Source organism: Sinohyriopsis cumingii, chromosome 1, assembly GCF_028554795.1.
Source record: "Sinohyriopsis cumingii isolate HCF-2022 chromosome 1, ASM2855479v2, whole genome shotgun sequence".
NCBI classification, from domain to species: domain Eukaryota; kingdom Metazoa; phylum Mollusca; class Bivalvia; order Unionida; family Unionidae; genus Sinohyriopsis; species Sinohyriopsis cumingii.
The window spans coordinates 65,842,282-65,857,739 of record NC_142961.1 but is presented as its reverse complement, the minus strand read 5'-3'; the positions used below and the strand labels follow the sequence as shown (position 1 = coordinate 65,857,739).

Sequence of the window (15,458 nt, the reverse complement as noted above, 5' to 3'; positions counted from 1 at the left end):
TTGTGCTGTAACATATCTACACCTTATTGTGCTGTACTGTATTTACACCTTATTGTGCTGTACTGTATCTACACCTTATTGTGCTGTACTGTGTGTACACCTTATTGTACTGTACTATATCTACATCTTATTATGCTGCACTGTATCTACACGTTATTGTGTTGTACTGTATCTACACGTTATTGTGATGTACTGTATCTACACCTTATTGTGCTGTACTGTGTGTACACCTTATTGTGCTGTACTATATCTACACATTATTGTGCTGTACTATATCTACATCTTATTATGCTGCACTGTATCTACACGTTATTGTGTTGCACTGTATCTACACCTTATTGTGCTGTAACGTATCTACACCTTATTGTGCTGTACTGTATTTACACCTTATTGTGCTGTACTGTATCTACACCTTATTGTGCTGTACTGTGTATACACCTTATTGTGCCGTACTATATCTACATCTTATTATGCTGCACTGTATCTACACGTTATTGTGTTGTACTGTATCTTCACCTTATTGTGCTGTACTGTATTTACACCTTATTGTGCTGTACTATATGTACACCTTATTGTGCTGCACCATATATAGGAATACTAATCATATTCGAGTTTGTATTAACATACTTACGAAAGCAAAACATATTTAATTTTACTTTGAATAGTCCAGCAGGTAAGTGTGGACATCTGCGCTTCGCAAGCACAAAATGTTATTTGAAATTTTTTACTGAAACTTCATCTGATGTTGTGGGTGAGGGCAACGTTCCCTTTGAGATAATGCTGTTTGGATAGATTAAGTATGTTGAGGCAATTTGGATAGTAATTCTTTTCCAATTTTAGCTTTGTACTATATTATGTTTCTTTCTTCTTTTTTCTAGCTGGTCAAATTGAGAGTGTAAGGTAAATTTTGATAGTAGTTCCTTTCCAAGTCATAGCTAGGTGGTTTTTGATAGCTGTTGGATTGCTATTAATTACTTGGGGGGAGGGGGGACCAGACAGGTGTCCCCCCCCCCTTTCCAAAAAACTGAAAAGGTATTTTATGTTTTTGTGCTTCCCCCTCAGATATGTAGTATGTTTTATTTTAAAATAGAATTTTATATAAAAAATTTAGTCTTAGAATTTTTGATGGGGTATTTATGTTTCCTTAGTGTTATCTAAATGGTTGTTCGTCCAAGCCTGGGTTTTTTCAGCTTGTTCGAAGTTTCTTCCTTTGTATTTTTTTGTGACCTTTGCTAGAGGTCGCCTGGGTCTCAGTATCTGCTATATGTAGTGGTGCTGTATTGTGTGTATGCTATTTTATATATATGTTTGAGACCGCAATTTTAGATTCAGTGTTATTTTTCCCAGTTGTATTTCTTTTCTACTAATTTGGCTTTAGGATTCGATGTATTCTATTATGTTATATTCGATTAAATAGTTTTGGTTTTTGAATTTTGACGATAGAACGGTGTACTATTTTTTTTTCCCTTTTTTTTCCCCCCTTGTTTTTTGTTGGGAATTTTTTTTTATTGTTTTAATCTAATTTAATGTGTCGTTCCTCGCGGTAGCTCTAGGAGTATCAACAGGTAGGTTACGCTCGATTCAAGGTCCACACTTCTTTATTTTCATTGTGTTTCTCTTGAGTCAAGTTAGGCCTCCTTTTACTAATTTATCTAAATATTTTATTAGAAAGAATCCAAAATTGTACGGGAGCTGTATGGTTTTAAGATAGATAAAGAGTAAGTAAAATTTTAAACTATGAATTAGCCCCTGTTTGTGTTTTATGTCTGAGTTTGGTCTGTTTATGTTCTACATGGAGAATTTTTTCAAAACTCTTTCATGGGCCTGTCCACTTCGCGTAGCGCCATGTGACTTAGCCCCATGATGTCATAGTCTTTACTTACCCCATGTAGGTTCCCTGTATCTTTGTATATTGTGTCATTAAGTTTTCGAAGCTAGGTAAGAAATATATATATATATATATATATATATATATATATATATATATATATATATATATATATATATATATAAAGAAAAAAAGAAAGAAAAAAAATTCCAAAAAGATAGAAAGAAAATCACTTTTTTCGCCTTATACTTCTCTTTATCTCTTTATCACAATTATTTGCCCGCAGGCCATCATGGTGTCTACTATGTACTCTTTAATTTTGTATAAAGTTTTTTTTATTGAAGTCTCCATCCATGTATAATGTATTTGCCTTTTGATATCTCCCCCCCCCCCCCCCCGTTGTTTATTTCTTCTATCAATTTCAATTTACATGTTTTCCTGCTCTCGCACTGTATCATTGTGTGTAGTTTACTAAAAGGGGCTTTTTTACACAGTGGATATTTTGGCGATACTCTGACCACGTCCCGTCTCACTGCTACCTCTCCTATCAACCATGCATTGTGCATGTATTTGAAGCAGAAGCTTTGTATTTTTAGGGAGCGTAATTTGGTCCAGTGCCCACATGCTCTTTTCCAGTTAATCTCTATGTTCTCCTGTTCTACTTTACTTTCAGTTTTTCTTTTGTTATTTCCTCTCTAATGTATCTATATGTTAGTTTTCCTCCTGGTTCCATAAACTTTTTATATCCCTATATTTGGTTAGTATTTCTTTGATATGTCTAAATTTTCTTGGTATTTCTAGGTTTTTTTTACAAGTTTATCATTTTTATAAATGTCCCCCCTGTTTCTCATTGTGAACCCAAACCAGTAGATGTATATTCCCTCCCATGGTGATGTTGGTATTGCTTTAATCTTTTTAAATATATTTATAATATTTGCAGTCTTTATCCAATGGGGTTGGAGAGTGCTAGTCCCCCCTCTCTTGTGCTCTATAGAAAGTTTCCCTCTTGACGTAGTGGGTCTTAAAATCCCATATGTAATTAATAATCTCCTTATCTAGTTTTTCTAAATTTGTATTTTCTATGTCAATAGACTTGGTAATAAAATTTATATTCACGTAGATGTACGTTTTGGCCACTTGGGCCTGTTCCATTAGACATAATGGCGTAAGTGCCCATGTGTTCACATTCGTTTCTAATTTCTATTTCATATTTTTATATTTTTTTGTCCTTCTCTTATCCCAAAATAAATGCCCAATGCATTCACTCTTTCTTTAATTAGGTGTGGTGGTAATCCTGAGTGATTTCCTCTCTAGCTCCCTATTTTCAGTATTTCAGTTTTTTCATTATTTATTTATGTCCCAGAGGCCTTACCAAAATTTTTCAAATTCCTTCTCTAGGTGTTCAAAGGAATTTTGGTCTTTAATAAAGTTCGTACAATCTTCTGCATGCTGTAGCATTTTTATTTCGTCTTTTACATTTGGAACTGTAATATTAAGTCTTATTCTTATACTTAGAATTTCAATTGCTGTTATGTATAATAGCATAGATAGCATTCCACATAGTCTGGAGTTATGTTTTCAACAATCTCGTGATTTAAAAAGTGATATTTTAAAAATAACATACGAAAGTGATTAAATATGTTGAATTGGAAATAACACCGTAATATTTAGCATTTCTCACAATTATTCACTCGTTGGTCCAGGAAAAACGCTTTATCCACATGTAATAGCTTCACTACTTGCGATGAATGTGTGATTTTATAACTATTGAAACATTTATCACTTCCAGTTCATTGCCTCTTCAAATCAACACAATTCCATTGCCTGAAATGACAAATGAACGCAATCGACTCTAAAGAAAGTTTTGCCATTCTTGATAATGGGGTACTTTTGAATTCCATTTCACTCTGATGATATATTACCACAAAAATGTCTTCTGGCTCAACAGGATTGGTGTCGTTAGTAAACTTTATCATGGAAGAATTGAGAAAGTGTAAAGAGCGCATGTCAAATAGGATGGAAGCAGAGAACATTATAAGGACACAGGTACGTGGAATTGAGATTTTAATGGAGGACTCTCTGCAGGATGTATCAGTGCCTGTCGAAGTGATTGAGCTACTTGGACAAGCTCGTAGTATCCTTGACAAAACCGATATCAATTCTATGCCAGTCAGCGAAGACCACCGGTACAGGGCCTTGCAAGTCTATACTGGGCATAGGGGCAGACGTCTTTATGACATAAGAAAGGAACAACTACAATTTTTCATCGGTAATTTCTTAACTCAACTGACACACTAACATGCTGTATATTATATTTACATGTTCCATTGTTATCCCCTAACACATAAGCAGTGTTTACTGCTTCCAACTTCTTTATTTTTCTGATGTTCATGCACAATATTTGATAATGCTTCCGTATGCAAGCAAATCATAGAGGTGTCATTTTTAAGCGTTGATAGTTTTCAATATTGTAAGACATGACATTCTTTCTTGAGTATCATTATCTGTCCGTCTGGCTAAATGATTTCGTTATCCTGAATATTATAAGGTATCGGGATTTAAGCTGTTTATGCAACAACACTTAGGAAATGATAAATGGTAAACATCAGTTAGGTAATGTCACTGAGTATATTATTCGCACACCACCCCGTTTGTTTGTACCCCGTTACAAATTTTACAATAAAAAGGTATCAAGAACATAAAGATGCACGAAATTAAGTAATTTCATTCACTGATTTATAATTTCTAACTTACAGTTCATAATAGTTCCCTAACACTGCGGACCTATTGGCATTTCAAATCAAACAGACGCTTTCGATATAAACAAGCGACAGATTGCTCACTGACCTTTTCTGGTTTATAGAACAGTCCATTTCATTAAAAATGTCTATGTTTAATATTTCGTGACCAAACTGAGCAAATAAAAGGACAACTCTTGTATACACATGTTAGAGACATGTAACACCAAACATTTCCGGAATTACTGAAATTATCAAAGACGGTGAACTACATTACCCCTGTTGCTTAAAAACATAGACTTGCCTATGCAAATATGGCGACTATGTTACTTACAAAACTCCCGTTTGATTCGAAACGCCAACAAAATGACAGTGCATGGCACTCTTTGGTGACAATCAGGTTAGAAATTATGAATTAAATGACTAAGTTTTGTGAATTTTTTTTAACATCGGTGTGTGTGTGTTGGCAGGTTTGCAAATAAATGGAAGCATGTACGAATATTTTAGTCCTTAAAGAACCATGTATTGAAATTTAATATATAATACTGTCAAAGACTTCACATGCTATTCTACAATCGATACTATTACCACCGTACATTATCAGAGAAATTGTGTTTTCTTTGGTTTGTTTGCATGATTCTTTATTCCACATGATATATATATATATATATATATATATATATATATATATATATATATATAGTCATGTAGTGCATTTTTTCAAAATTAATTGAATTATTTCATAACGCAAAACTTTCCTCAAGTAGAAAGTATAAAAAGATAGGATATTATTAGAAACATATATCCTATGCGTCTCAAAATAACCATTGCTTTTATTTTCGTTTTAATTAAATAATATTTTAATTACCAAATGCTGTAAAACATTATTTTTAAAAAAAATCTGTCTGACAGTTTATATTCATATGGTGTTTGCATCACTTTATAAAACGTCACACATGATTGGGCAATCTCAGCGTGCTTTGACCTCATGTCTTTTTATTGACGTCATCTGTTTTCATGCATCAGAATTACACGTGCAGTTTGAAAATTATTATTTTCTTTTCCTGTATGAAACTTCATTCGTTGAGTATTTGGAATACAAGTTAAATGGCTAAGACTTCAGCGTGTAAGAATAACTATACTATATACCTTATGATGTTTGCACACGTTTGCCCAAGAACTCAGATGATTTTGAGCCATCGTGATCGCGCTCAGGCTCAAAACGTCTTCCTGGTGCAAATTTTTTATTATCATACAAATATAATTAAAATGTGTCTATAGTGACTGTTAATGCTTTTTATACGTTGAAATTTTGTGTTTTAGACATTACTAACCGATTTATATTCTCTCTATTATATCCACATAACACAAACCTTTATATGGAAAATCTTTCTCGTGCTTTGGAAAATTATTTGTAATCACGTCTGTATTAATTTTTCTCCAGAAAATTACTTCACATCGGGAGATATGGCAAGTTTGCTTGGGGTAAGCAGGAGAACTGTAGAGCGGAGACTAGCAAACTTTCGCTTGACTCATGGGATACGATTCAGTGATATAAGTGATAATGAGCTAATATCGATGGTGCATTCAATAATCAACAACTTTCCTCGTTCAGGTAAGAGTTCTTTTTCTTCAACTAAATGACTTCTCTGTGTACAGTAAAATAGTTGTAATTTATGTTCATTGATGTGTGTATTGTTATATCAGTTTTGAAATTTTTATTGGGGATGGGGCTTTGCTTTTCCGCAACTGTTTTTAAAGATCAATTAACGACTCTAACTTTGTAGTGACTCCTGGTCATTTTTCCATACAGCGACTTTGCCCAAGAAAGCCCAAGCGCCGACTTAAAGATATTTCGGCATGGGGCTCAAACTGTAGATAATAACTGACGTGTGTTAAAAACTCTCATTTTTATTTGCAACAAGAATGGTATTTAAACAGATGAAAACATCATCAGTGCTTTTATAAACTGTGCCGATATCGTTTAACTGCCGGTGATTGTCATAGACTAAAAAGTGCAGTTCGATTTGCATGTAAAACGAAATCTTTGTGGGAAAGCTTAAAGGCATTTAACTGTCTTGAAAGTATTGGTCCGAAGTTAATCAGATTCAACAAACAAGCGATCTTGCATACATTTATCCTATCACATTTCAAATTCAGTCCAGTGGCCTGCTACTTCTGCAGCGACCTGAACACTACTAAGCTTGAAAAATACAACAAAAGCGTCGTATAGGTGTGAGTACGATTATTTACACAAGCATTTATCATTAACTCTTAAGGCAAAACTGATTACCCTGAAAGTGTACAACTTAGGTCATGACTTTAGAGACTTTCAAATTCTGAATAAGTGTGTACTTCCCAATGTTTGAATAATTTTATATGTTTTAAGAATATAATAAATATTTGTTTATAAATACAATTTTAGATAGTGAATTATGTTAATTGCCCCAACAATGAAAACCTCATTGTATGGCAAACAGATAGTTTATGTATGCAACTGTCATTCTGTGGAATGAGCTACCGAATCACCTAAGAGACCAATCGAATTTTAATTCATTTAGATCCTTAATTATATCCCGGAATGGTACCGACTGTAAATGTTATATCTGCAAATAAATAAAACAATGTTTTTTTTATGAATTCAATGCTTGTAGTCATGTTTTAAATACCTGTTTCTTTAGGTTTAAAGACAATCGAAGGTCATCTCATTTCACAAGGTATCCATGTACAAAGAGAGAGAATAAGGAGAGCAGTTAGAACTGTAGATCCGGTTGGACAACAATTGAGGCAGTTACGGTGTATACAGCGAAGGGTTTATTCAGTTCCGTCCCCTCTTGCCTTGTGGCATATGGATGGCAATCACAAACTGATACGGTAGTGTTCCACTCAGTTATATTACATGTGCTAAAAAATTAGTTGTGTGTAATTTCTAATTCTAAGTACCCAAAGTTTTGTTAATTTAATTTCCTAGGCTCCGAAATCCTAAAATTAAAAGACACATAATTTTACTCCAAATTTTCTATATCTTAGCATCTCCAAGATAAAACCTTTCAATTCTGAACACATTTTATTGGAAGGAAAAAAGTTACAGCATAAAAAATTCAATCAGTTCTCTTAAATAGTTCAGACGTATAACATGAAAATTCAGCAAGGACATCATAACATCAGATCCATCAATGGCAGTTAGTTACTTGTTAATGTAAGTATTATTAACGATATTCAATACATGTTGATCTTGGACGTTGATGATGATTAGATAAGGGTAAATTTGGTGCTTATTTTCTCGATTTTTATAAGTCTATCATGTTGGAAATGACATATAGTAGTGGGTCAAGTTGATAAAATAACGCATATACAAAAAATCTCTTAGACATGTTTTGATCCTCATGTGATCTTGTCGTGTTATATGATATTCATATTAATTGCTTAATGTGCACAGATGATTTGATAATATATGCATCTAAAAGTAATGGCTTGCAAAATGCCGACGGAAACGGTGTCTAACTCTTTAACACTAACACAATTTGAAGTAATATTTCATGTAGTTGGTAAACTTATCAATAATTGGCAATTAAAATAAAATTAATCGTACTGAGGTTGGCAGAACATAATAATTGTTTAATGCTCTGGTAAGCTTGAATATTTTTGTCGAAGTAAAAAGTAGCCATCGCAGACAAATGCGAAGGTAGGGGGCTAAATTTATTTACTCTATTCTTCAACCTATTACAACTGACGATCATGAAATTTGACATAATCGACTCTGATTGATGTAAAGAGGTTAAATGACATGAATGTTTATGCCTAACTATTTATTAGGATTTTGACATTTTGTTTTGGACATTAAAACGTTTAGCAGCATCGAGTTAGGGGAGTATTTCCATCTCATATGCAATGTTGAACACATAATACCGGGTACATCTATCCGAACACCCAAAGGACTCCCTTGCATACAAATGTGCACATGAAAGCACAAAACAGTGACACGACTATATAGTGCAATATTCTAACAAGCTTAATCAGATATTTAGGATTTGAACATGTTTGGGAGATAAATATTAATAAGCTTGGAACAGAAACAGCTTCAAACATTGGTACAGTTGAAACTCGCGGTTGTCTTACAGCTATTATTCCAAGAGATGCTAAATATTACTCCATTTGTGTAAACAAATCAGAGCCCGAAAAACATTTTGCCTACATTGGTTATAAATATAAAGACAAGAGAGAAATATTATTTCATATTTTTGAGGAAACTGGGTTTGATATTCATATGGACATCAATAAGTTATTTGGTCATTTAGTATTCATGTTTAATTAAGATATGACACCAATAACTATGAATCTTACAAATATCTGAGCAATACAATGTTTAATAAGAATGAATCAAGAATGTGTTGACATTCAATTGCTTAGCAAACTTTATAGGAACACTTGGAGACTTTCTTCAGTTATAATGCATTTCTTAGCTACTTTCAAATATCTTAATAACGGGAGTTTACATTTAACACTTATGTATGTGGAGTGTAAGGTATGATGGACGACATTCGAAAGTGAGAGATCAAGCAATGTGTCAGTGATCTACTTTATATTAGATAATAATACGCGCGGTGTTATCATTGTTATATCCATCTCTTGCGGGAAAGCAATACATTTTCTTGTCTCATATAACGTGGAAAGCGATATACATATGTTCTGCAGATGGCGTTTTGTAATACACGGATGCATCGATGGTTTCACAAGACTTATTGTCTACCTAGCTTGCATCTGTGATAATAGAGCTTCAACAGTTTTAAACCATTTCACTGAAACCGTTTCCAAATGGGGCCTTCCTTCCCGAGTGAGAGGGGACATGGGTGTGGAAAACCGTGAAGTTGCTCAGTACATGCTCTCACACCCTCGTCGGGGCCTTAATAGGGGAAGTTTTCTAACTGGAAAAAGTGTCCATAATTCGAGGATAGAGAGGCTATGGCGTGATGTGTACAATGCTGTGCTTTCTTTATTTTATGAGCTTTTCGTATCATTGGAAGTCAAAGGCTTTTGTGATACATATTCGGAGAAACATGTCTTCTGCTTGCATTATGTGTACAGAAATGTGATAAACGACAGACTATTCCAGTTTATGAATTCATGGAACAATCATAAATTGAGAACTGAGAACAACAAGACTCCCTGCCAGCTATTTATACTTGGACTGCAGCGTATATTTAACGAGAATCAAGTAATTGCTAACGAATACTTCGAAGAATTAGATCAGGTGAGAAGCTTGTTTTAAGAAATGTGGCCTATTGGTAAAGAAAGAAACCAGAAAGACTGAAGAGATTTGAAACTGGGCACTATACAATCTGCACGTTCCTTAAAATACCTACCATTATTTTATCAATGTCTGTGTGTGTGTGTGTGCTTCTAATTAGCAGTGTATGTGATTACCAAAGTCATAACAAATGACTACAACTTCACAGTGTACTACTTCGTTAAGTGGAAAGTACCTGTATTTTCGAAATATATTCTATCAAGCTCATAAAACATACCAAATTTACAATCATCGAAACATTACAATAACAATATAAAGCAAAATTCCATGCATGTCAATATAAATAGCATTTAATGGACATCTGATTGTAACATTTCTGCTTTATATAACTTAACAGACAGTATTCGACAAAAATTTTAGAATTTCAGAAAACTGTTTGTCCAATATCGAGGAACAATTTCTTTTAGCACGGAAAACTTTCATGAGTTTACCATGCAGAGACCAAATTACAAATTTGTATATTGCCGGTTCTGCAAGACAGTATATGCTATTCTCTTAGCCTAACATTTGTTGGTGATATTTGGAAGTTAGAACTGAGCCACCGTAGCTCATTTTCTTAAACGAATTAATTTCTTAAGAGCCAACTTAATTGTGTCTTTGAATCATTTTTTTAACTATAAAAAATGAATGAATACATTGCAGACAAAATTATTATTAGTATTATTTTCTTCATTTAGGACGCTCTACCAGAGTATGGAATGGATCCAGATGCACCGTTACCTGAGCCAAGTGATGAATACAATATAGACGTGCCATCAATAGAGCTACTTAATGAAGAACAGTTGCATTATTTCAGTGCCAAAATGCGTGGAATTCACGTAGCTGACCTTTCTGACATTGAACCATATTTGTATGCTTTAGATTCTGTAGATGAGGTTTTGGAAGTTTGAAGTCGATAATTCATGTACTCTACTACATTTCCGTTGATTATATTGGGCGATTTTACTTTCTGCAATTGCTCAAAGCAGTATCTTGTCATCAGTGACAACTTTCTTTCATTCCTCCATTTGTAATTAAATTCATCTTAACTCCCTATTTGTAAGATTACAAATGTATTAATAACATAATCTTTGTTCCTTATTAAATAGACTGTGATCCAATACAGCTCTATGTTTAAAATAATAAATGAATAACTTGCGCAAGACTTCGTCAACTGAAATCTGAGTATCAAATCTACTCGTAATAGGTATGTCCGACTGTACTAAAATCTAATTAATAGTGTTGATAGATTCTGTATTATAAAAATCCAATAAGCGGTAATAGAACATGCTTTTGATTTAATTCAACTGAAATCTCCGCAGAGTATGCATCTTACCTGTATTTATTCGTATTTATACAAATTCTCAGTATTATCAAGCATTTTTCTGTGTAATTCAGAGATAGCACTTTCCGTTCTGTTTGGTGTATATTTGTTATCCTCTATGATTGATTATATGTACCCTGAATTTTGTCTAAGTTAATTTCAATCAATGAAAATGTCACTTACGCCGAGCGGAAGCAGTACTTTAATAAATAAATGCAAATTAAATAATTTATTTTTCAACTGAAAGTTGTGTTCCAGTTCTATCTTTTAGTTTCTTTTAAGTGTAATCATCATAAATGCAATGTGTCCTCTTGTAACTAAATGTAAAATGCGTCAATCTTTCTTAGCAGCTATGTCCGCGCGCGTTTCTCCAAGAACCTAATTAAGTACCGACCGTGTTTTGATAACTGACTTGTGGAAGTATTTGTTGTATTGTTGCATTGAACGAAAAGCTGGCCTCCTTTGTATTATCACGTTAATTATGTCTTTTGAATCAAATAAAGGAGGTGGAATAAAAGAAAAGTTAAAAGGCACAACAATCTTATAAACTTAAAATCTAGTGATCCCGGTCGTATGTCGTGTGAACTCGCTTCATTTGAATAATCGAACACTGTTATAAATGTTATCGTGTGTGTAACATAAACTACCTTAAATTAACAGACTCTTTCATAACTGTTATCAAAGATAGCACTGCAGCCAAGCGAAATGAATACTTCGTAAAATAAAGAGCTTGTTTTCACAGATACGGACCATTGTGGGCAAGCGAGTTTCAGAGAATTTTTGAACTGTCACTTAGAGATATCCTCAAGGATGATAAGAAGTTTCATTAATACTTCCAATGAAATCACGACATCAATATTGTACTAACTGAACAATAAAAAAAAATGAGTTTCGACATAGAAGGTCGTTTCACGAAATAAATGTCGCGTTTTTTGTTTTTGGTTTTTAAAAAAGGATTCTTGTTTGGGGGTATATCAACATTTAGTCTAGTTCCCTGCTCTGTGGACTCCCGATTTGGTAGGATACTATTAAACACCACTATGTGAATTAGACTCATGGAGAAAATAAAAAGCATTGACGTGTTACACAGATTCTTCGCGTACATGTGATGGTTGTTGAAACCAGTTGGAACAATCTTTTACAAGTTGGACATTAAATGTTATGTATACAAAATAACGAACAACTTCATTAGAAAAAGCGCGTTATTAAAAATTGTTATCGACGTGATTGCAAAATGAGGATTCAGTCAGTAAACAGCCCAATTCCCTAACGCCTCCCCCCTCCCTCGGTTTTCTCGATGTCAAAGCGAATTATCAATTATTGGAGGTACCTCGGTAACTCGAGCCCTCGCTTATAATGCGGTCTATGCTTGTGGACCCTGTTGTGTACGAGTTATAGAGGGAGAGGTATATATATATATATATATATATATATATATATATATATATATATATATATATATATATATATATATATATTGCTATGCCCGTCTCACATTAAATTATACCTATATTGTTACGTATATATTGTTTTTTTCCTTTTTGGTGCATAACTTAAGATTGCAATGAAGGTACATTAATATGAGTAGTGAAGGGGGATACCCTACGTACAATGGGAATTAGCATTACAGAACCCCTTGGGACACTCTACGTACAATGGAAATTTAACATGGCGAAAAATCGTGGGACACTCTACGTACAAGGGGAATTAACATGGGAATAAATCGTGGGACAATCTACGTACAAGGGGAATTTAACATGGGATTTTTTTTTTTTAATTTTAAAAAAAGGGGTAGGCAATGGAAAGGCTATCTCTTTTCGAGAAATATGGGGCCCTGAAAAGGGCCTTTGGGTTTTTCTTCTTCTTCTTTTAACTTCTTAACTTCTTCCACCATCCTCTTATTTTGTCCATCATTCCTTTCTTCTTTTTCTTTTCTGTTTCCGGCAGCCAGTCCGGGTGGCCCATGGCCCGGAACTTCTCTTGGATTTTCATCCAGTTTGTGTTCAGTTTTTCAAATTCATCCCTTTTTTTTCTATTTTCTTCTTCTTTTCTTTCTTTATACCATCTCTCTTTAATCTTCTTGACTTCTACCTCCATCACTTTTCTCATCAACTCCTCTCCTTTCCTCAGTCTTTCCTGGCCTCTCTCCACATAAGAGCACTCTGTCCCATGTGACATTTTTTCAAGAAAGCACCTGACTTTGCTTGCATTGTCAAGTGCTTCCTTTAGGCTTCCCACTCTGACATAAGTGGGATTTATCATACCTCTCAATCTTTTTTCCTCCTCTTCAATCATTCCTGCTATCAGTTCTTTGGCTATGTTTAGACATTTAGCGTAGTCCAGGTACTCTGCTATCTTCCATTCTTTTTCCAGTCTCTCCACTACATAGATACCATCTATTATCCAGTTGTATATATGTACCAAATTGTTGAACAAGTCACTTGCAACCACCATCTTCTTGTTTACTTATTCCGTAGAATGGTTCGAACGACGAACGTGGTGGCTTATTATAGTGAAAGCGCGGACGTGATGGAAAACATCCCCTAAAAACATAAAAATGATCTTACCTAGATCATGACCCATCAACGCGCGTACGTGAAAGAAAACATCCCCACTTTTCTCATTTCATATAATCAAACCCAAACTATACTCTCTACATACGCTAAGAATCAATAAATAAACCCATAATCTACTATTCACACAAACTTACTTCATCATTTACAAACAAAAACACACAAACACACAAACTCATACACTCTCGCTATAAATAAAGAGTTAGTGTTTATATTCACACTACCCTACCTACACACATTGGCAAATCGATAGTTATTTCTTTTCTAGAGTATTGGGTAGCCCTTAAAAGGGCTGTTTTTTAACTCCAGATGCACCTATCTAATGGTTGCACCTTCCAGGCCTGGCGCCGCACACGCATCTTTGACTCCAGTCTCTTTTTACTTTTTGTCTTGAGAGTGCAGAGGCGGGATGATTCGCTTCAGCACCCCAATCCTCTGTCTCGGGAATATTGTATGACATCCTCTCTTCTAGTTTTTTTTCTTCCTCTTCCCTCTGTCTTCTCTCCTCTTCGTTCTTTGTTCTTGCTTCTTCTACGATAGCCTCCGCTGATAGTTCATTTACTATGCGCCTGGCATATTCCAGGTGCATCTGGAGTTCTAACAGTTTCACTATTCTGCTATTCATTCTTCTGGCTGTGTTGATCAATCAACAAGGGTAGCTGGACTGCCGAACGAGTTTCAATTTATAGTGAAAGCGCGGACGTGATGGAAAACATCCCCTAATAACATAAAATTCATCTTACGTAGATCATGACCAAAATCAACAACAACGCGCGGACCTAAAAGAAACACTCACTCACTTTTTTACGTTACCCATCACTTCAATAGACTATCCACATACGCAAGGCAATCCAATCTAACCCCAAATATACACCTCAAACACCAAAAAAAAAAAACAAACATCATTTTAATCTACTATCCACACCAACCTACTTTATCACTTACAAACACAATCACACAAACACACAAACACACAAACACATACCCTCACATTTTTTGAAAAAGAGTTAGTGTTTATTTTCACACTACTCTATCTACACACATTGGCAAATTGATGGTTATTTCTTTTCTAGAGTATTGGGTAGCCCTGAAAAGGGCTGTTTTTTGTTTTGTTATGGCATTCTTTTTTAGTTTCTAAGAATGCGATGTCCTCTGAGGATAGATTTTCTGGCGATAGGTCTGCTTCTTCGGAAAGAGAAGAAGAATTCTTTGGTGTCGATACGACAATCGACAAAGCCTCTGTCAGCTTCAGGTTGCTGCTGTTGCTGCTGCTGTTGCTGCTGCCTCTGAAGTCTGTACTTCTCTGTCCATTCTTCTTTTTCCCTGTTCATTTCTTCTCTGAAGAGCTCTTCTATCAGGTCTTCAGTGATTTTTAACATTCTCACATTCTTTATTTCTTCTGGCTTCGGTATCAGACTGTGTCTGACCCTATGCAGATTCACGTAGGCTTCGTTGAGCTTAGCTAGTTTGGAGCACATCTTCGTAGAAGGATGAGTCGACAATGGATGGTTAGACTGGAAACAACCCCGGTTCTTAAAGTTAAAGCGCGGACGTGAAGGAAAACATCCCCCACACGGTTTTCGAGCCGCAACGTTCAGTGAGTGTCATGAGAGGGATAGTAAGAAATGAAAGAGCATCAATCCAACATTCTTATAGCTAAACAAAAGACAAAGGCATTTTTTTCAAAACACAACATTTTTTATTCAAA

At 34.7% G+C, this 15,458-nt stretch overlaps 1 protein-coding gene across 1 annotated transcript; it reads left to right on the top strand.

Annotated features, from left to right (window-relative positions):
* The first annotated feature begins 465 nt into the window (after positions 1–465).
* Positions 466–11,179, top strand: LOC149807029 (uncharacterized). Its single transcript, XM_089960873.1, has 6 exons — positions 466–900; positions 3,618–4,097; positions 6,011–6,181; positions 7,248–7,440; positions 9,262–9,817; positions 10,552–11,179. Exons 2-6 carry the CDS (start codon positions 3,758–3,760, stop codon positions 10,762–10,764), a joined length of 1,473 nt encoding a protein of 490 aa, XP_089816999.1. The 5' UTR covers positions 466–900; positions 3,618–3,757; the 3' UTR covers positions 10,765–11,179.
* The last annotated feature ends 4,279 nt before the right edge of the window (positions 11,180–15,458 follow it).